At 49.9% G+C, this 21487-nt stretch overlaps 1 protein-coding gene across 1 annotated transcript in view; it reads left to right on the forward strand.

Annotated features, from left to right (window-relative positions):
• The first annotated feature begins 227 nt into the window (after nt 1–227).
• Nucleotides 228–21487, forward strand: part of LOC123077430 (mavicyanin) — a 72011-nt gene continuing 50751 nt past the window's right edge. Inside the window, exon 1 of the mRNA XM_044499713.1 lies at nt 228–304. Within this exon, the coding sequence (XP_044355648.1) occupies nt 228–304 (77 nt within the window). The remainder of the gene's footprint in view (nt 305–21487) is intronic.

Genomic DNA, 21487 nt, shown 5'->3' on the forward strand with positions numbered 1-21487 from the left:
GCAAGTCAGCCCCGACCAGGCCTTCCGACTGCGTCCGTACTCGGAGTCGGGCGACGGCGGCGGTGCCGGCAGGAGACAGCATCTTGGCCCGATTCGACCAGCTGGGAAGCCTCCCAGGTGGTGCGCCGGCTTCATAGTGCGGCAGGTTGACCCAGTCGCCTTCTGTGGTGACGTTCTTCACGTAGAAGTACGAACGTTGCCACATCTTCACCGACTTGATCAGCGCGATGGAGGGGAAGGGGTTGTCGGCGGTCGACATGCGCATGGCGATGAAGGCGCCGCACTGGGCCGGTATGCCGGCGACGTACGTGCCGAGCTTCGACTGGAAGAACTCTCCCCACAGCTCGAGGGTGGGGAGAACACTGAGGAAACCCTCACATAGGGTGGCGAAGGCGGCCAGCAGCACCACCATGTTCGGGGAGAGGTGGTGCGGCTGGAGTCCGTTGAATTCCAATAACGAGCGGAGGAAGCCGCTCGCCGGCAGGCCCATGCCGCGCATGAGGTGCGAGCAGAATATGACCCGCTCGCCCTCCTCCGGCGCTGGTGTTATCTCCCCCTCCGGTGCGGCGCGAGCTCGCACCAGGTGCGCGCCGGGGAGCCGGCATGTCAGGACCCCGACTCGATGTCACATCGATCTAGCTGGTAACACCTCATATCACTTTGCGGCCTCACGCACGGTATCCCCACGGGTGTCGTCTTACCTTTTCCCGGGACCGTTTGCGCCTTTTGGCTCACGTATATGATAGTGTCGCTAGCATCCATATGATAAAGAGCCCGGGCTGACATGACTAGTCGTAAACCCAAAGTGGCACAGACTTACAGGGACAGGCATCCATGACCCAGCTTCGAACGTGTCGGCCATCAGCAAGTGGGTCCGGGTTGTAGCACTGGGCTAGCAGGACTCCGGTAAACTGGGCTGTAGCGGGCTAACAGGACTCCGGTACTCAAAGCGTGACATTTCCCCGAAGGGACAGACACAGGAACGAAGAAGGACACATGCCGGCCAGCCTAAGTGTTCCAGAGCAGTAGCAAGCTACCATGGCTCAGCGGTAACACTAGGAGACATTTCCCGGTAAGAGAGGCTACTAAAGATAAACAACTAGATAGTCAGATCCCACACATACCAAGCATTTCAATCATACACACAATATGCTCGATATGTGCAATTACAACGAAGCATCACAACATGACTCTACGACACAAGTACTTTATTTAGGGCTCAGAGAGCCATACATAACATACACACAAAGTACGGGTCTCACGACCCAACATACAAGTCATACAATCATACAAGCCAACAGCGGAAGTAACTTGTCTGAGTACAGACAACTAGTAAAATAAAAGAGGCTTGGAAGGCCTGGCTATACTATGTGGTCCTTCACAAGCTCAGGGTCACCACCTGGGTCTTTTAGCCTACTCGTTGATGTCCACGTCTACATAAAACCCATCAGAAGGGGTTGCAGCGTCTTCTGTAAAAATGTAGAATATAGCAACATGAGTACAAAGGTACTCAGCAAGACTTACATCAGATCCTACATACATGCATAGTATCAAGAAGGGTTGGTGGAGTTATTGCAGCAAGCCAGCTTTGACTCTTGGCTAGACTATCCTACGATACTCCATTTGAAACAGTTTTGCGCACACGAGTCCACTATTCACCACTTCAATACACTACCGAGGATCCACCTCCGTCTTCCTACGGAAGAGCCATCCTCGGCACTCACACTTATCTTGAGGCTTTTAGTAGTTTCCATTTACTTGTCTATGAACTGTATAGGCAACCAAGTAGTCCTTTACCGCGGACGCGGCTATTCGAATAGATCATGTTAACCCTGCAGGGGTGTACTTCTTCATACATGCTCTCACCACTTACCGTCGCTTACACGACATGTACTCGGCAACCTTCAAGCGGAAGCCCAACGTGGGTGTCGGCCACGACCTACCTAATCACCTAAGCCTCCAGTCCAGGTTTATCGCCTATTCAGGTTCCATCCGCAGGGAGTCCGGCCGAGGTTTCCCATACGGCCCCGAACGATGTGAACAGGGTTCCCGAGATACCTAACGGGTATTCGGTACACCGTGCCACGTACCTACTGCATCACAGCCCACCCCTACGGTCAGCGCTGTCCACGGCCTCCAGTAGGCTACAAACACCAGAAACTACTTGCAACTCCTGGACGGAGAACTAGGGTGAATAAGAAGTCGAGAGGGTCCATTGGTTTCGGGCCCAATGCATGGTAGTAGCTGATTCTTAAATCACACATACAGATCTCAGTGCTTAAGGTCGGCTTCAATGAAACAACCCACCATGTACTCCTACATGGCCTCTCATCGATACCTTTACCAAATCGTGTTCACCACACCACTCTCATTACCGACATAATCATTTCACTCTAGCCCATCACCCAGATGAACCAGACCTGACACGACTCTAAGCATAGCAGGCTTAGGAAGGTAGGAACAACACATACATATGGCTCAATCAACTCCTACACATGCTAGTGGGTTTCATCTAGTTACTGTGGCAATGACAGGTCATGCAGAGGAAATGGGTTCAACTACCGTAACACACAGCAGTTTGAATCGCGTTGTCTTAATGCAGTAAAAGAGAGCAGGAGCGAGAACATGGGATTGTATCGATATGATCAGATGGTTGGTTGCTTGCCTGATGGTTCGTTGCACGGATACGGTTCTTCGTTAGGGTAATCACGGTACTCCTCGGGGACAGATCCTGTCGCAAAGGACATCGATACACAAACATCACCAAACAATATGCAACAATATGATGCATGCATGAAACATGGCAATATGAGTGTGTTGGGCTAATGCAACTAAAACCAGAAGGGTTTGAACAAATTTGAATCAAGGATTCAAATTTCAAATTCAAATATGGCCTTTTAAAGTGCCTTTTCTTGTTCTGATTAAAACATCAACTTAACTTGTTTGATCATGCATGGAAATGGTACAGATGGATAGATTGGATTTTTCTGATCATTTTTCATATATAATTTGTCCAATTTGGAGTTACAGAATAAAAGTTATGAATTTTTGAAGTTTAATTAATATTCTGGAATTTCCTGATTTAATTCAACGCTGTCAGGACCCCGACTCGATGTCACATCGATCTAGCCGGTAACACTTCATATCACTTTGCGGCCTCACGCACGGTATTCCCACGGGTGTCGCCTTACCTTTGCCCGGGACCGTTTGCGCCTTTTGGCTCACGTATATGATAGTGTCGCTAGCATCCATATGATAAAGAGCCCAGGCTGACATGACTAGTTGTAAACCCAAAGTGGCACAGACTTACAGGGACAGGCATCCATGACCCAGCTTCGAACGTGTCGGTCATCAGCAAGTGGGTCCGGGCTGTAGCACTGGGCTAGCAGGACTCCGGTAAACCGGGCTGTAGCGGGCTAACAGGACTCCGGTACTCAAAGCGTGACATTTCCCCGAAGGGACAGACACAGGAACGAAGAAGGACACATGCCGGCCAGCCTAAGTGTTCCAGAGCAGTAGCAAGCTACCATGGCTCAGCGGTAACACTAGGAGACATTTCCCGGTAAGAGAGGCTACTAAAGATAAACAACTAGATAGTCAGATCCCACACATACCAAGCATTTCAATCATACACACAATATGCTCGATATGTGCAAATACAACGAAGCATCACAACATGACTCTACGACACAAGTACCTTATTTAAGGCTCAGGGAGCCATACATATCATACACAAAGGTACGGGTCTCACGACCCAACATACAAGTCATACAGTCATACAAACCAGCAGCGGAAGTAACTTGTCTGAGTACAGACAACTAGTAAAATAAAAGAGGCTTGGAAAGCCTAGCTATACTACGTGGTCCTTCACAAGCTCAGGGTCACCACCTGGGTCTTTAGCCTACTCGTTGATGTCAACGTCTACATAGAACCCATCAGAAGGGGTTGCAGCGTCTTCTGTAAAAATGTAGATTATAGCAACATGAGTACAAAGGTACTCAGCAAGACTTACATCAGATCCTACATACATGCATAGTATCAAGAAGGGTTGGTGGAGTTATTGCAGCAAGCCAGCTTTGACTCTTGGCTAGGCTATCCTACGATACTCCAACTTGAAATGGTTTTGCGCACACGAGTCCACTACTCACCACTTCAATACACTACCGAGGATCCACCTCCGTCTTCCTACGGAAGAGCCATCCTCGGTACTCACACTTATCTTGAGGCTTTTAGTAGTTTCCATTTACTTGTCTATGAACTGTATAGGCAACCAAGTAGTCCTTTACCGCGGACGCGGCTATTCGAATAGATCATGTTAACCCTGCAGGGGTGTACTTCTTCATACATGTTTCCACCACTTAGCGTCTGCACACGACATGTGCTCGGCAGACTTCAAGCGAAAGCCGACGTGGGTGTAGACCACGACCTACCTAAACACTTAAGCCTCTAGTCTAGGTTTATCGCCTATTCAGGTTCCATCCGCAGGGAGTCCGGCCGAGGTTTCCCATACGGCCCCGAACGATGTGAACAGGGTTCCCGAGATACCTAACGGGTATTCGGTACACCCGGCCACGTACCTACCGCATCACAGCCCACCCCTATGGTCAGCGCTGTCCACGGCCTCCAGTAGGCTACAAACACCAGAAACTACTTGCAACTCCTGGACAGAGAGCTAGGGTGAATAAGAAGTCGAGCGGGGTCATATTTCAGGGCCCAATGCATGGTAGTAGCTGTATCTTAAATCACACATACAGATCTCAGTGCTTAAGGTCGGCTTCAATGAAACAACCCACCATGTACTCCTACATGGCCTCTCATCGATACCTTTACCAATCGTGTTCACCGCACCACTCTTATTACCGACATAATCATTTCACTCTAGCTCATCACCCAGATGAACCAGACCTGACACAACTCTAAGCATAGCAGGCATAGCAAGGTAGGAACAACACATACATATGGCTCAATCAACTCCTACACATGCTAGTGGGTTTCATCTAGTTACTGTGGCAATGACAGGTCATGCAGAGGAAATGGGTTCAACTACCGCAGCACACAGCAGTTTGAATCGCGTTGTCTTAATGCAGTAAAAGAGAGCAGGAGCGAGAACATGGGATTGTATCGATATGATCAAATGGTTGGTTGCTTGCCTGATGGTTCGTTGCACGGATACGATTCTTCGTTAGGGTAATCACGGTACTCCTCGGGGACAGATCCTATCGCAAAGGATAACGATACACAGGCATCACCAAACAATGTGCAACAATATGATGCATGCATGAAACATGGCAATATGAGTGTGTTGGGCTAATGCAACTAAAGCCAGAAGTGTTTGAGCAAATTTGAATCAAAGATTCAAATTCCAAATTCAAATATGGCCTTTTAAAGTGCCTTTCCTTGTTCTGATTAAAACATCAATTTAACTTGTTTGGTCATGCATGAAAATAGTACAGATGGATAGATTGGATTTTTCTGATCATTTTTCATATATAATTTGTCCAATTTGGAGTTACAGAATAAAGGTTATGAATTTTTGAAGTTTAAATAATATTCTGGAATTTCCTGATTTAATTTAAATCCAGAAATTCAGTTACTGCGTCAGCCTGACATCACAGTGACATCAGCAGGTCAACAGGGCTGGCTCGGGTCAAACCTGACGTGTGGGGTCCACATGTCAGTGTCACAGGGGCTAATCCCGCGTTGACCCCGGGCTGGTTAGCTTTGACTAAGCCCTGGGCCCACTTGTCAGCGTCAGTAGGTGGTGGATTAGTGGTTAATCAACTAGGCCACATCAGCTCGCCGGAGTTCTGGCCGGCGGCGACCAACAGTGCGGCGGCGATAGTGGTTTTGGTCGTTTCGGCCACCAAATGGACCGCGGAGATCACCGGAGTGAAGCTGAGGACGACCCGCGGCTCTTGGCGGAGTCCGTTGGGGTCGGGGTGGCCGGAGTTGACGGCGGTGAGCTCGGCTGCGGCCGCCGGGGTTCGGTCGTGCACGGGAGTGGTGCTGGAGCTCGAAGTCGAGCAAAGTGAGGCGCTAGGGATGCTCTACTGGGTTCTGTGAATGCGTTGGACTCGCCGGGGTGACCAAATGGTCACCGGAGCTGCGTCGACGGCGAGCTCGGCGACGGCGGAGGTTCGGCCGTGGTGGAGATGAAGCTACGGTGAGGGAACGAGGGGGAAAGGAGGGGGAAACGGTGGCGTAGCTCACCGCGGTTGCAGTGGGCGTCGAAGCGGGCTCGGGGACACGCTGGAGACGGCGAATTCGTCGGCGACGGTGGTCGGAGCCCGAAGAGGGGAACGGCGACGTGGCGGCGATGCAGGGCTTCCGGGGACTCGTGGAGCGGTGGGGAGGAAGAGGGAGTTGTGGCGGAGCTTCTGAGCTACTCGGGGGGAGCGAGGGGTGGCCGGAGACAGTGGCTACGGCGAACGGCGGCGACGGTGTGCTTCGGCCGAGAGCGAGAGAGAGCGAGGGAGAAACGGGGGAGAGTGAGCGAGAGCAGGGGGGATCGGGACGGGCTGCGGACGTCGTCCACGCGGCCAGGAGGGCGTCGGCAAGCAGGAGGTGGCCGCGCAGCCGCGCGCGCGCGAGCGCGCAGCACGCAGCAGCTTCGGGGCGTGGGGAGGAAGACGACGGGGAGCTACAGTGTTGGGCTGGGTCGGCTGCTAGCTGGGCCGGCCAGCTGGCTGGGCCGCACAGGTAAGTCTTTCCCCTTTCTTTTCTGTTTTCTGTTTTATTTAATATATCTGCAACTTTGTTGAATTAATTAAAATACCTGGGCAACTCCAAAATTCACCAAACTACTCCTGGTCCATAGTTGGATTATTTCCAACATGAAACATTTTAGTTTGGAGATATTTGAGCATTTAAATATTTTATATTATTTTAAATGCCCAAATTCAAATATCTATGATTTAATTCAATGACCCTATGATGGCCTAGAAAAATGTGCACCACTTTTGTCAGAGGTTCTGAACCAAGGCTAAAATGATGGACATTTTAGAAGGGCATTTCAGGTTCATTGAAAAATTATTTTAGTAACCCTAGTTGGTTTCAGAGGGGACTGGGGGTTCTGTCATCCCCATTTCAAGTTTCTGATGAAAAAGTAAACATGATGCAACACTCTAATGCATGACTAGCTAGGGTGTGACAACTCACCCCCACTCAAAAGAATCTCGTCCCGAGATTTGGGTTCCTCCGAGAAGAAGGCGGGATATTCGAGTCGAAGACGATCCTCCCTTTCCCAAGTTGCTTCATCCTCAGAATGGTGCGACCATTGAACCTTGAGAAACTTGATATTATGACGTCACGTGGTACGTTCGGCTTGATCGAGGATACGAATGGGGTACTCTCGATATGTAAGATTATCTTGGAGATCAAGCGTTTCGTGGTCCACTTCACGGATAGGATCCGAGAAGCAACGCCTGAGTTGAGAAACGTGGAAGACATCGTGAACTCTGGAGAGGTGCGGAGGTAGTTCCAATTGGTAGGCAACTTCTCCTCGTTTGGCAAGAATGCGAAAAGGTCCAATGTAACGAGGAGCCAATTTGCCTTTGATACCGAAACGATGGGTTCCCTTCAGAGGGGTGACCCGAAGGTAAGCCTTCTCGTCAACCTCGAAAGTCATAGCCTTATGTTTTCGGTCATATTGACTCTTTTGACGGGATTGGGCTGTTTTCAACTTTTCACGAACGATACGAACTTGTTCTTCTGCTTCCTGAATCATATCCGGGCCAAAGAATTGTCTTTCCCCGGTTTCTGACCAGTTAAGGGGTGTTCGACATCGTCGTCCATAGAGAACTTCAAAAGGGGCTTTACCCAAGCTAGATTGATAGCTGTTGTTGTAAGCGAATTCGGCAAATGGAAGGCACTTCTCCCAGTCCATTCCGAAAGAGATAACGGAGGCTCGAAGCATGTCTTCTAGAATCTGATTGACGCGTTCCACTTGACCACTTGACTGAGGGTGAAAAGCGGTGCTAAAAGAGAGACGAGTTCCCATAGCATTTTGGAAACTTTCCCAAAATCGAGAGGTGAAAAGACTTCCTCGATCCGAATTGATTTCCAAAGGAACACCATGGAGAGACACTATCCGGGAGATGTATAAGTCTGCCAGCTGACTAGCGGTTATACTCTCACGAACAGGTAGGAAATGAGCTACTTTGGAAAGACGATCGACCACGACGAAAATAGCATTATTCCCTCTCTTGGTCCTGGGAAAACCGGTAATGAAATCCATACCAATTTTATCCCATTTCCATTCAGGAATAGCTAAGGGTTGAAGGGTGCCAGCAGGTCGTTGATGCTCTGCTTTTACACGACGACAGACGTCGCAATTTGCAATATACTGAGCAATTTCTCTCTTCATCCTAGTCCACCAGAACCTCTGGCGTTGGTCCTGATACATCTTAGTACTACCGGGATGAATGGTGAGAGGAGATTCATGGGCCTCCTTAAGGATCAACTACCACAGATGCTGGTTCTTGGGAACCACTAGACGATTCTCAAAGTACACAACACCATGATCATTTGTGGAGAAACAACTAGCACCTCCGCTAGCAATGTTCTCCTTGATTTTAGATATTCCCTTATCTCGCTTTTGGGCAGCGATGATTTGATCCGTAAGAGTAGGTTTTGCCACCAAGGTGGAAAGAAAACCTTGAGGTACAATGTGAAGGTTAAGCTTCCGAAATTCCTCATGGAGAAGCGGTTGACTTTGTTGTAACATCAGATTGTTACAATAAGATTTATGACTTAGCGCATCAGCCATGACATTGGCTTTCCCTGGGGTATAGGTTATTCCTAAGTCGAAGTCTGTGATCAATTCAACCCAACGTCTCTGCCTGAGATTCAAATCCGGTTGGGTGAAGATGTACTTCAGACTTTGGTGATCAGTGAATATTTCGCAACGATTACCGAGGAGGTAATGTCGCCAGGTCTTGAGTGCATAGACTACGGCTGCAAGTTCTAGATCATGAGTAGGATAATTCTCCTCATGTGGGTGCAATTGCCGTGAAGCGTAAGCAATTACGTGTCGATCTTGCATAAGAATGCAACCTAGTCCTTGTCGCGAGGCGTCGCAGTAGATAACAAAGTCCTTGGAGAAGTCTGGCGGTACCAGCACAGGAGCAGAAGTCAGGCGTCTTTTCAGTTCCTGAAAACTGTGCTCACATTGTGGAGTCCATTCGAACTTCTTATCTTTCTTGAGGAGTTCGGTTAGAGGTTTAGCAACTTTGGAGAAGTTCTCGACAAAGTGACGACAATAGCTCGCTAAGCCTAGAAAACTCCAAACTTGCTTGACCGATTCAGGTGGAGTCCAATCAAGGACGGCTTGAACTCGCTCAGGGTTAACAGCAATACCTTTACCAGATATTACATGACCCAGATAGGTCACTTCTGGCAACCAGAATTCACATTTTGAAAATTTGGCATAAAGGCGATGCTCACGAAGTTTCTGCAACACTAGCCTTAGATGTTCGGCATGTTCTTCCTCGTTCTTGGAGTAGATGAGTATATCATCGAGATAAACTACGACGAATTTATCCAAATACTCCATGAAGATTGAGTTCATTAACCGAGAAAAGGTGGCTGGAGCGTTGGTTAAACCGAAGGACATGACGGTGTACTCGTATTGGCCATAACGAGTAACAAAGGCCGTTTTAGGAATGTCCCCGTTTCTGATTTTGATTTGATGGTAGCCCAACCTCAAATCCATCTTAGAGAAGACTGAAGATCCAGCGAGCTGATCATACAGGTCGTTGATCCTGGGAAGTGGATATTTGTTCTTGATTGTGACCAAATTGACAGGTCGGTAATCTACAACCATCCGGTCCGTACCATCCTTCTTCTTAACGAATAGGACGGGGCAAGCCCACGGAGATGAACTGGGGCGGATGAAACCCTTTTTCAAGGACTCATCAAGTTGTTTCTTAAGCTCGGCTAGTTCTAGGGGTGCCATCTTATAAGGCCTTCTAGCAATCGGAACGGTTCCGGGGATGAGGTCTATTACGAACTTAACATCCCTGTCAGGTGGAACCCCTGGCAATTCTTCTGGAAAGACATCCGGGAAGTCACGGACTACCGGAACGTCCTCAAGGTCTGGCAAAGGGCTGGCGTTAAGAGAATATAATTGTCGCTTGGCTATTCGGGTCAAGACATTGACTATCTTGCCCGAAGGGTGGGTGAGTTGAACAGTCCTAGAGAAGCAATCAATTTGGGCATGATGGGCTGACATCCAGTCCATACCCAGAATGATATTAATATCTGAAGATTTAAGGGCTATCAAAAATGCAAGGAAAACAAGTCTGTCGACTTGGATCTCATTTCCATAACTTACCCTAGAGGTCTGCCATCTAGACCCAGGGGTAGAGATTTCCATAGTGGATGGCAAGTCACAGAATGCAACGTTATGCAAACGAGCATAATTTTCAGATATAAAGGAATGAGAGGCTCCTGTATCGAAAAGAACAGATGTCGGGTGGCAATTAACAAGAAGCGTACCGAGAACGACGTTGGGGTCCTCTTGAGCTTCTTCGGCAGAGATACAGTTGACATGGCCACGTGAAGCGGTGACCGGTTTGGCATGAAACACTTTTCCTGTCGGCTTGCCATGGCCAACAGCTTTAGCAGATTGATTGGGGTTGGTCTGGGGACACTCACGCATATAATGACCAGATTCCCCACACTTGAAACAAGTCACGGAACTGGTACGTGGAGGAGCATTATTGGTTGGACCCCCATAGGGCTTAGCTGGAGCAGACTGTTGAGCGGGGCAGGGCGCCTGGAAAGATGGCCTCGGTGTGAACCTGGGTGGCAAGGCGGTGTTGGGTACCCACACGCGGCGCTTCTGAGGACCAGCACCGGATGAGGAACCCGTGTCACGTCCATGCTTGCGTGTTGCGTCATAGTCAGTCTGACCAGTTTCAGCACTGATGGCTTTGTTGACGAGTTTCGAAAAAGATGTGCACTCATGCAGACGAAGGTCGCGGCGAAGCTCAGGACTAAGGCCCTTGCGGAACCTTGCTTGCTTCTTGGCGTCAGTAGAAACTTCCTCGGTTGCATATCGTGCAAGATTACCAAACTCCCTGCTATAGACATCCACAGAAAGTCGGCCTTGGGTGAAATTGCAAAATTCTTCACGCTTGCGGTCCATGAGACCCTCCGGAATGTGATGTTCACGGAAAGCGTCGCTGAATTCAGCCCAAGTTGTGACATGGCCCGCTGGGCGCATAGCTCCATAATTCTCCCACCATAGACTGGCGGGGCCTTCAAGATGATATGCAGCAAAGGTGACCTTGTCAGCCTCAGCTACCAGCGCCGAACGCAGTTTGTGAGAGATACTGCGAAGCCAGTCATCAGCGTCGAGAGGCTCGACGGAGTGGTGGAACGTGGGTGGATGCAATTTGATAAAATCACTGAGTGACACCACGTTAGCCCTCTGATGGTGTGTTGTGTTCTGTTCAATACGCTCCAACAAACGGTTTGTCTCCCGCTTGTTTCTCTCAGCTTCCATCATCACCTCGGCTAGTGAAGGAGGATGAGGCAGATTTTCATTCCTGGCTTCACTGCCTTCGGCCTGCTCTTGGGAAGCAGGGTTGGCGCGCGTGTTGACCATCCTAGGTAAACAAGACAATGATTTAGTCAGAATGATGAAATTCCGACATGGGATACATAATGTAAGAAATAACTCGGAATGCAAGATGATCATCCGTATGACATGGTAGATACAGAAACTGCTTCTTTATTCCATCGTCATACACACCATACAAGGTTTAGTACAAGACCAAACAAAGTACTATTACGGTGAGAAAAGGATTACATCTCATCGGAGGCATTCCAAGCTCCTATACATTATTTTTCTACACCTCCGGAAAGAGTACAAACTAGGTCATATCCCACGAGTCACGCAGGACGATAGACGACACAGCTAGTGCGAAATAGTGATACTACTACTAACTCAGACCGATCCGTAGTAGTCCTCGTAGAAGTCACCTCCATAGCCTGGAAGTTCAACATGATCATCCGGAAACAGACGGTCTCGCGGAGCTTGTGGACCATAGGGGCTAGGATGAGGTCTTGGACCAACAGACGGTGGCCTGCGGGGACCGCGAGGTGGGGTGATGCCTCCTACATCACGCCAAACCATCACGTCTGGCAGAGCAGATCTCACAGGATAGAGATCGCGCATATCTGAATATCCAGCTTGCACCGCCGGTGCGAACCGAGTCAAGGTGGCCCAGTGGTCAGCACGGGTATTGAAGAGCTCTAACCTTAAGGCCCGATTTTCACGGTCCTTATCCTCGAGCATCTCAGCCGTGGTGCGAGTCCGTGAATCCTCCTGAGTGGAGTCAGCATAGATAGCCTGGAGATACCCTTGTGCTCCCGGAAGTGATCCTGGCATATACCGGAAATCAGAGTCTCGAAATAGACCAGATCTGACTCGCATAATGGTCATCATAGAGTAGGCGGCATCCTGCACAGCCATCTCGATAGTAACCCCGAGTCCATAGGAGCAGTGAAGAGGCTCAGTGGATCCAGGATAAGATGGAAATATCCTGACAGTGCAGAGATACTGGCTTTGATTAAAATCTCGGAATTGCTCTTCGACCGTGTACTCAGGATACCAGCGGTATCCAGCCTCAGTCATTACCCTGACCAACTTAGCAGTATGGCCGGGTACATCTAGGCATCGAGTTAGGCGAACCACTTGATTGAGGTCGCGAGTGGCCATCTGAAAGCACAATTATAATGCAAAGGCATTAGAATTTCTAGCAAAATTTCGGCAGCATAACAGCTGTAAATGCTCAAAAAGGATATTGAGACATTTGACAAAGGATTTCGTACACACTCAACATCATCATATCAAGTCTTGAAACCATTCCTACCACAAAATGTGGTAGTAGAACTGAACTAGGCTTGTAACCATCAAACTTATAAGGTACTACTGATTAGTAACACGTGATCCTGATAGAGAGAACAGATCCTAATTCCTTAACCCCCGGTGGAAGAATGGACTGACTCAGATCAGAATGTCACAAGGTATAAGGAGTAAAAAGAGCCTTACGTTCCAACCCACAAACAATTCCCCTACATATAACTAAAGAATTTCTAGACTCAACATCGACTAGTTTGGCTTAGAGAACCTACAGGCAGTCCGGCTCTGATGCCAACGCTGTCAGGACCCCGACTCGATGTCACATCGATCTAGCTGGTAACACCTCATATCACTTTGCGGCCTCACGCACGGTATCCCCACGGGTGTCGTCTTACCTTTTCCCGGGACCGTTTGCGCCTTTTGGCTCACGTATATGATAGTGTCGCTAGCATCCATATGATAAAGAGCCCGGGCTGACATGACTAGTCGTAAACCCAAAGTGGCACAGACTTACAGGGACAGGCATCCATGACCCAGCTTCGAACGTGTCGGCCATCAGCAAGTGGGTCCGGGCTGTAGCACTGGGCTAGCAGGACTCCGGTAAACCGGGCTGTAGCGGGCTAACAGGACTCCGGTACTCAAAGCGTGACATTTCCCCGAAGGGACAGACACAGGAACGAAGAAGGACACATGCCGGCCAGCCTAAGTGTTCCAGAGCAGTAGCAAGCTACCATGGCTCAGCGGTAACACTAGGAGACATTTCCCGGTAAGAGAGGCTACTAAAGATAAACAACTAGATAGTCAGATCCCACACATACCAAGCATTTCAATCATACACACAATATGCTCGATATGTGCAATTACAACGAAGCATCACAACATGACTCTACGACACAAGTACTTTATTTAGGGCTCAGAGAGCCATACATAACATACACACAAAGTACGGGTCTCACGACCCAACATACAAGTCATACAATCATACAAGCCAACAGCGGAAGTAACTTGTCTGAGTACAGACAACTAGTAAAATAAAAGAGGCTTGGAAGGCCTGGCTATACTATGTGGTCCTTCACAAGCTCAGGGTCACCACCTGGGTCTTTTAGCCTACTCGTTGATGTCCACGTCTACATAAAACCCATCAGAAGGGGTTGCAGCGTCTTCTGTAAAAATGTAGAATATAGCAACATGAGTACAAAGGTACTCAGCAAGACTTACATCAGATCCTACATACATGCATAGTATCAAGAAGGGTTGGTGGAGTTATTGCAGCAAGCCAGCTTTGACTCTTGGCTAGACTATCCTACGATACTCCATTTGAAACAGTTTTGCACACACGAGTCCACTATTCACCACTTCAATACACTACCGAGGATCCACCTCCGTCTTCCTACGGAAGAGCCATCCTCGGCACTCACACTTATCTTGAGGCTTTTAGTAGTTTCCATTTACTTGTCTATGAACTGTATAGGCAACCAAGTAGTCCTTTACCGCGGACGCGGCTATTCGAATAGATCATGTTAACCCTGCAGGGGTGTACTTCTTCATACATGTTTCCACCACTTAGCGTCTGCACACGACATGTGCTCGGCAGACTTCAAGCGAAAGCCGACGTGGGTGTAGACCACGACCTACCTAAACACTTAAGCCTCTAGTCCAGGTTTATCGCCTATTCAGGTTCCATCCGCAGGGAGTCCGGCCGAGGTTTCCCATACGGCCCCGAACGATGTGAACAGGGTTCCCGAGATACCTAACGGGTATTCGGTACACCCGGCCACGTACCTACCGCATCACAGCCCACCCCTACGGTCAGCGCTGTCCACGGCCTCCAGTAGGCTACAAACACCAGAAACTACTTGCAACTCCTGGACAGAGAGCTAGGGTGATTAAGAAGTCGAGCGGGGTCATATTTCAGGGCCCAATGCATGGTAGTAGCTGCACCTTAAATCACACATACAGATCTCAGTGCCTAAGGTCGGCTTCAATGAAACAACCCACCATGTACTCCTACATGGCCTCTCATCGATACCTTTACCAAATCGTGTTCACCACACCACTCTTATTACCGACATAATCATTTCACTCTAGCCCATCACCCAGATGAACCAGACCTGACACAACTCTAAGCATAGCAGGCATAGCAAGGTAGGAACAACACATACATATGGCTCAATCAACTCCTACACATGCTAGTGGGTTTCATCTAGTTACTGTGGCAATGACAGGTCATGCAGAGGAAATGGGTTCAACTACCGCAGCACACAGCAGTTTGAATCGCGTTGTCTTAATGCAGTAAAAGAGAGCAGGAGCGAGAACATGGGATTGTATCGATATGATCAAATGGTTGGTTGCTTGCCTGATGGTTCGTTGCACGGATACGGTTCTTCGTTAGGGTAATCACGGTACTCCTCGGGGACAGATCCTGTCGCAAAGGATAACGATACACAGGCATCACCAAACAATGTGCAACAATATGATGCATGCATGAAACATGGCAATATGAGTGTGTTGGGCTAATGCAACTAAAGCCAGAAGTGTTTGAGCAAATTTGAATCAAAGATTCAAATTCCAAATTCAAATATGGCCTTTTAAAGTGCCTTTCCTTGTTCTGATTAAAACATCAATTTAACTTGTTTGGTCATGCATGAAAATAGTACAGATGGATAGATTGGATTTTTCTGATCATTTTTCATATATAATTTGTCCAATTTGGAGTTACAGAATAAAGGTTATGAATTTTTGAAGTTTAAATAATATTCTGGAATTTCCTGATTTAATTTAAATCCAGAAATTCAGTTACTGCGTCAGCCTGACATCACAGTGACATCAGCAGGTCAACAGGGCTGGCTCGGGTCAAACCTGACGTGTGGGGTCCACACGTCAGTGTCACAGGGGCTAATCCCGCGTTGACCCCGGGCTGGTTAGCTTTGACTAAGCCCTGGGCCCACTTGTCAGCGTCAGTAGGTGGTGGATTAGTGGTTAATCAACTAGGCCACGTCAGCTCGCCGGAGTTCTGGCCGGCGGCGACCAACAGTGCGGCGGCGATAGTGGTTTTGGTCGTTTCGGCCACCAAATGGACCGCGGAGATCACCGGAGTGAAGCTGAGGACGACCCGCGGCTCTTGGCGGAGTCCGTTGGGGTCGGGGTGGCCGGAGTTGACGGCGGTGAGCTCGGCTGCGGCCGCCGGGGTTCGGTCGTGCACGGGAGTGGTGCTGGAGCTCGAAGTCGAGCAAAGTGAGGCGCTAGGGATGCTCTACTGGGTTCTGTGAACGCGTTGGACTCGCCGGGGTGACCAAATGGTCACCGGAGCTGCGTCGACGGCGAGCTCGGCGACGGCGGAGGTTCAGCCGTGGTGGAGATGAAGCTACGGTGAGGGAACGAGGGGGAAAGGAGGGGGAAACGGTGGCGTAGCTCACCGCGGTTGCAGTGGGCGTCGAAGCGGGCTCGGGGACGCGCTGGAGACGGCGAATTCGTCGGCGACGGTGGTCGGAGCCCGAAGAGGGGAACGGCGACGTGGCGGCGATGCAGGGCTTCCGGGGACTCGTGGAGCGGTGGGGAGGAAGAGGGAGTTGTGGCGGAGCTTCTGAGCTACTCGGGGGGAGCGAGGGGTGGCCGGAGACAGTGGCTACGGCGAACGGCGGCGACGGTGTGCTTCGGCCGAGAGCGAGAGAGAGCGAGGGAGAAACGGGGGAGAGTGAGCGAGAGCAGGGGGGATCGGGACGGGCTGCGGACGTCGTCCACGCGGCCAGGAGGGCGTCGGCAAGCAGGAGGTGGCCGCGCGGCCGCGCGCGCGCGAGCACGCAGCAGCTTCGGGGCGTGGGGAGGAAGACGACGGGGAGCTACAGTGTTGGGCTGGGTCGGCTGCTAGCTGGGCCGGCCAGCTGGCTGGGCCGCACAGGTAAGTCTTTCCCCTTTCTTTTCTGTTTTCTGTTTTATTTAATATATCTGCAACTTTGTTGAATTAATTAAAATACCTGGGCAACTCCAAAATTCACCAAACTACTCCTGGTCCATAGTTGGATTATTTCCAACATGAAACATTTTAGTTTGGAGATATTTGAGCATTTAAATATTTTATATTATTTTAAATGCCCAAATTCAAATATCTATGATTTAATTCAATGACCCTATGATGGCCTAGAAAAATGTGCACCACTTTTGTCAGAGGTTCTGAACCAAGGCTAAAATGATGGACATTTTAGAAGGGCATTTCAGGTTCATTGAAAAATTATTTTAGTAACCCTAGTTGGTTTCAGAGGGGACTGGGGGTTCTGTCATCCCCATTTCAAGTTTCTGATGAAAAAGTAAACATGATGCAACACTCTAATGCATGACTAGCTAGGGTGTGACACGGCACGTCCTGCGGAGGTGCTCGATGGCGTCGTCATCCACCCGGGAACCATCCCACGCGTCGGAGCGGACAGCAGAGGCCGCGGCGGAGGAAGAGCTCATCGTTGCGAAGCGGTGCGGCGTGGTGCGGCGAAGGCAGGAAGGAGAGGAAGGAGGAAGCAGGGGAAGCGGGGAAGAACGAGCGCGCGCTTCATCGTCCCGCTTCCCCCGCCTATTTGTAGTCTCAAAGGCTGAGAAGCCGATGGGGCGGCGTGGGGATTAACTGCGCGCGAGCCCCCACGCCCCCACGATTAAACCCACGAAGTTACTGCGTGCAGTAACGACGTGGGGAGCCCAACTGCCCGCCCGGCCGCAGCGGATCCGTTCGCGTGCCGAGGCGCGGTAGTGGCGGGCCCCACCTGACGGCCTGTCCCATCGTGCGCGTGGGCAGGCAGACTGCCCCTGCCACGTGGCACCGGGCGACGGGGCCACGGCAGGCGACCACGGGAAGCGTATCAGGCACGCCGCCTGGTTCCCGCCACGATGTTCGAAACACCTCAAGGGGCAAGACGGCCCTCGGCGAATCCGACTCCAGCCAGTCGGCATGAGCACGACGGCTCTCAGAGAATCCGACTCCAGCCAATCAGCTTGGAGGAAGGCGGCCATCAAAGCTTTCTTTCCCCCATCTAAAGAATGAAACTGCTGAGGCGCGCGATGTATCAACCTCGGAGCCTCACCAGCTTCGGGGACTACTGTCGGAGTAATGGACCATGGGTAGGCTAACCCGAGTCCTAGAACCTTTCAAGACATCGGGGCAGACTGCACCCCTCAAGTACCTGAGGCGACCCCAAGACAAGCCGAGTCCCAGAAGGCGACTCCAAGATAAGCCGAGTCCCAGAAGGCGACTCCGAGACGAGCCGAGTCCCAAAGGCGACTCTCGTCCAGGCCGAGTCCCAGAGGAGACTCTCGTCCAGGCCGAGTCCCAGAGGCGACTCTCGTCCAGGCCGAGTCCCAGAGGCGACTCCGAAGAAGCCGACTATGGGGAGTCGGCCCGCGACTACCAACCACCCGGTAATTAAAGACGAGCATGGCCACAGTGCGTCGTACTCGCGGAGATCTCCGCCCGGCGCGGCACTGTTGCCATGCCAGCCCTGACATCAGCCCTTGGGGTGGGGCCCTGTACCCACGACGCCTTATCTGTACGGCCCGGAGACGGCGGGACCTACCAGTCAGCGAGAGTATTGAAGACGGCGGGCGCGCCGAGAGTCGGACCCGTTGGGAGTCGGCCCCCCGAAGCCGGCCGGCCCCTCCCATGGGCCCCACACACCATTAACCAGATGCGACCGGGGAATGGCCACAGTGATCGCCCGCAGGCGGCGTCACTGTTGCCATCACCCCATGACCAAGCTCGCGTCATTAGAAGCACGGCTACAGTAATCTGCAGGACCCACCAGTCGGCAGGCCCCAGGAGTCGGCGGGGAAGACGACGCCTGAGAGACAGACGGCTGGGACCCGCAACCAGCCGGTTTTACCATTGTAACCCTGGGGGGTAGGCCTATATAAACCCCCCAGGGCACCCATGCAAAGGGTTGGCATCTAGTAGCATTAGACAGGACACACCGGAGGGACAGAGCTAGCCTTGCCTTCTCCTTCCTCCAGAAACGGCTCTAGGAGCACCCTTGTATTCACTTTGCCTTATTGATCATACGAAGACCCCGCAGAGCAGCAGTAGGGGTGTTATCTCCTCGGAGATCCCTGAAGTTGGGTAAGATCCGCCGGCGTGCATGTCTTCGCCTCATCCCGTTTCCAGGCACCGGCGACGTTCTACTCGCCCCCACCATGATAAGCCATCCCTTGGCATATGTCGCACCCAACCCCCGACAGGTACCATAACCACTTGACTCAACGGGGAGTTAATCTTCCTGTTGATAGTGTCATTGACAGAGTTCTTCAATCACTGCCACCAAGCTATAAAGGCTTCATGGTGAACTATAATATACAAGGGATGAACAATACTATTCCCGAGCTCTTCACGATGCTAAAGGCTGCGGAGGTAGAAATCAAGAAGGAGCATCAAGTGTTGATGGTCAACAAGACCACTAGTTTCAAGAAAAAGGGCAAAGGAAAGAAGGGGAACTTCAAGAAGAACGGGAAAAAGTTTGCTGCTCAAGAGAAGAAACCCAAGTCCAGACCTAAGCCTGAAACTGAGTGCTTCTACTGCAAAGGGACTGGTCACTGGAAGCAGAACTGCCCCAAGTATTTGGCGGATAAGAAGGATGGCAAAGTGAAAGGTATATTTGATATACATGTTATAGATGTGTACCTGACAAATGCTCGTAGTAGCACCTGGGTATTTGATACTGGTTCTGTTGCTCGTATTTGCAACACAAGATAGGGGCTACGGATTAAATGAAGATTGGCTAAGGACAAGGTGATGATGCGCGTGGGAAATGGTTCCAAGGTCGATGTGATCGCCGTCGGCACGCTACCTCTACATCTACCATCGGGATTAGTTTTAGACCTGAATAATTGTTATTTGGTGCCAGCGTTGAGCATGAACATTATATCTGGATCTTGTTTGATGCGAGACGGTTCTTCATTTAAATCAGAGAATAATGCTTGTTCTATTTATATGAGTAATATCTTTTATGGTCATGCACCCTTGCTAAGTAGTCTATTTTTTTAATCTTGATAGTAATGAAACACATATTCATAATAATCAAGCCAAAAGATGCAAATTTAATAATGATAGTGCAACTTATTTGTGGCACTGCCGTTTGGGTCATATTGGTGTAAAGCGCATGAAGAAACTCCATGATGATGGACTTTTGGAATCACTTGATTATGAATCACTTGGTGCTTGTGAACCATGCCTCATGGGCAAGTTGACTAAAACTCCGTTCTCTGAAACAACGGAATGAGCTACTGACTTATTGGAAATAATACATACCAATGTATGTGGTCCAATGAGTATTGAGGATCATGGTGGGTATCATTATTTTCTTACCTTCACACATTATTTGAGCAAATATGGTTATATCTACTTAATGAAACATAAGTCTGAAACATTTGAAAAGTTCAAAGAATTTCAGAGTGAAGTGGAAAATCATCGTAACAAGAAAATAAAGTTTCTATGATCTGATCGTGGAGGAGAATATTTGAGTTACGAGTTTTGTCTTCATTTGAAACAACATGGGATAGTTTCACAGTTAACACCACCTGGAACACCACAGCGAAATGGTGTGTCCGAACATCGTAACCGTACTTTATTGGATATGGTGCGATCTATGATGTCTCTTACTGATTTTACCGCTATCGTTTTGGGGTTATGCTTTAGAGACGGCTGCATTCACTTTAAATAGGGCACCATCAAAATCCGTTGAGACGACGCCTTATGAACTGTGGTTTGGCAAGAAACCAAAGTTGTTGTTTCTTAAAGTTTGGGGTTGTGATGCTTATGTGAAAAAGCTTCAACCCTCGAACCCGTGGGGTCCGCACGCTTAAGATTTCGATGACAGTTTTATTATGAGTTTATGAGTTTTGATGTACCGAAGGAGTTCGGAGTCTCGGATGAGATCAGGGACATGACGAGGAGTCTCGAAATGGTCGAGACGTAAGGATCGATATATTGGACGACTATATTCGAACATCGGAAAGGTTCCGAGTGATTCGGGTATTTTTCGGAGTACGGGAGAGTTATGGGAATACGTATTGGGCCTTATTGGGCCATACGAGAAAGAGGGAAAAGGGCCTCAAGGGTGGTCGCGCCCCTCCCCTTGGTCTGGTCCGAATTGGACTAGGGAAGGGGGGTGCCCCCTTCCTTCCTTCTCCTTTTCCCTTCCTCTTTTCCCTTCCTCTTTTCCTATTCCATATGGGAGGTGGAATCCTACTAGGACTAGGGAGTCCTAGTAGGACTCCACACTTGGCGTGCCCCCTCCTAGGGCCGGCCTCCTCCCCCCTAGCTCCTTTATATACGGGGGCACGGGGCACCCCATGACACACAAGTTGATCTTCGTGATCGTTCCTTAGCCGTGTGCGGTGTCCCCCTCCACCATATTCCACCTCAGTCATATCGTTGTGGTGCTTAGGCGAAGCCCTGCGTCGGTAGAACATCATCATCGTCACCATGCCGTCGTGCTGACAGAACTCATCCCCGACACCCTGCTGGATCGGAGTCCGGGGATCGACATCGAGCTGAACGTGTGCTGAACTCGGAGGTGTCGTACGTTCAGTGCTTGGATCGGTCGGATCATGAAGACGTACGACTACATCAACCGCGTTTTCATA

Source organism: Triticum aestivum, chromosome 1B, assembly GCF_018294505.1.
Source record: "Triticum aestivum cultivar Chinese Spring chromosome 1B, IWGSC CS RefSeq v2.1, whole genome shotgun sequence".
Lineage (NCBI taxonomy): Eukaryota > Viridiplantae > Streptophyta > Magnoliopsida > Poales > Poaceae > Triticum > Triticum aestivum.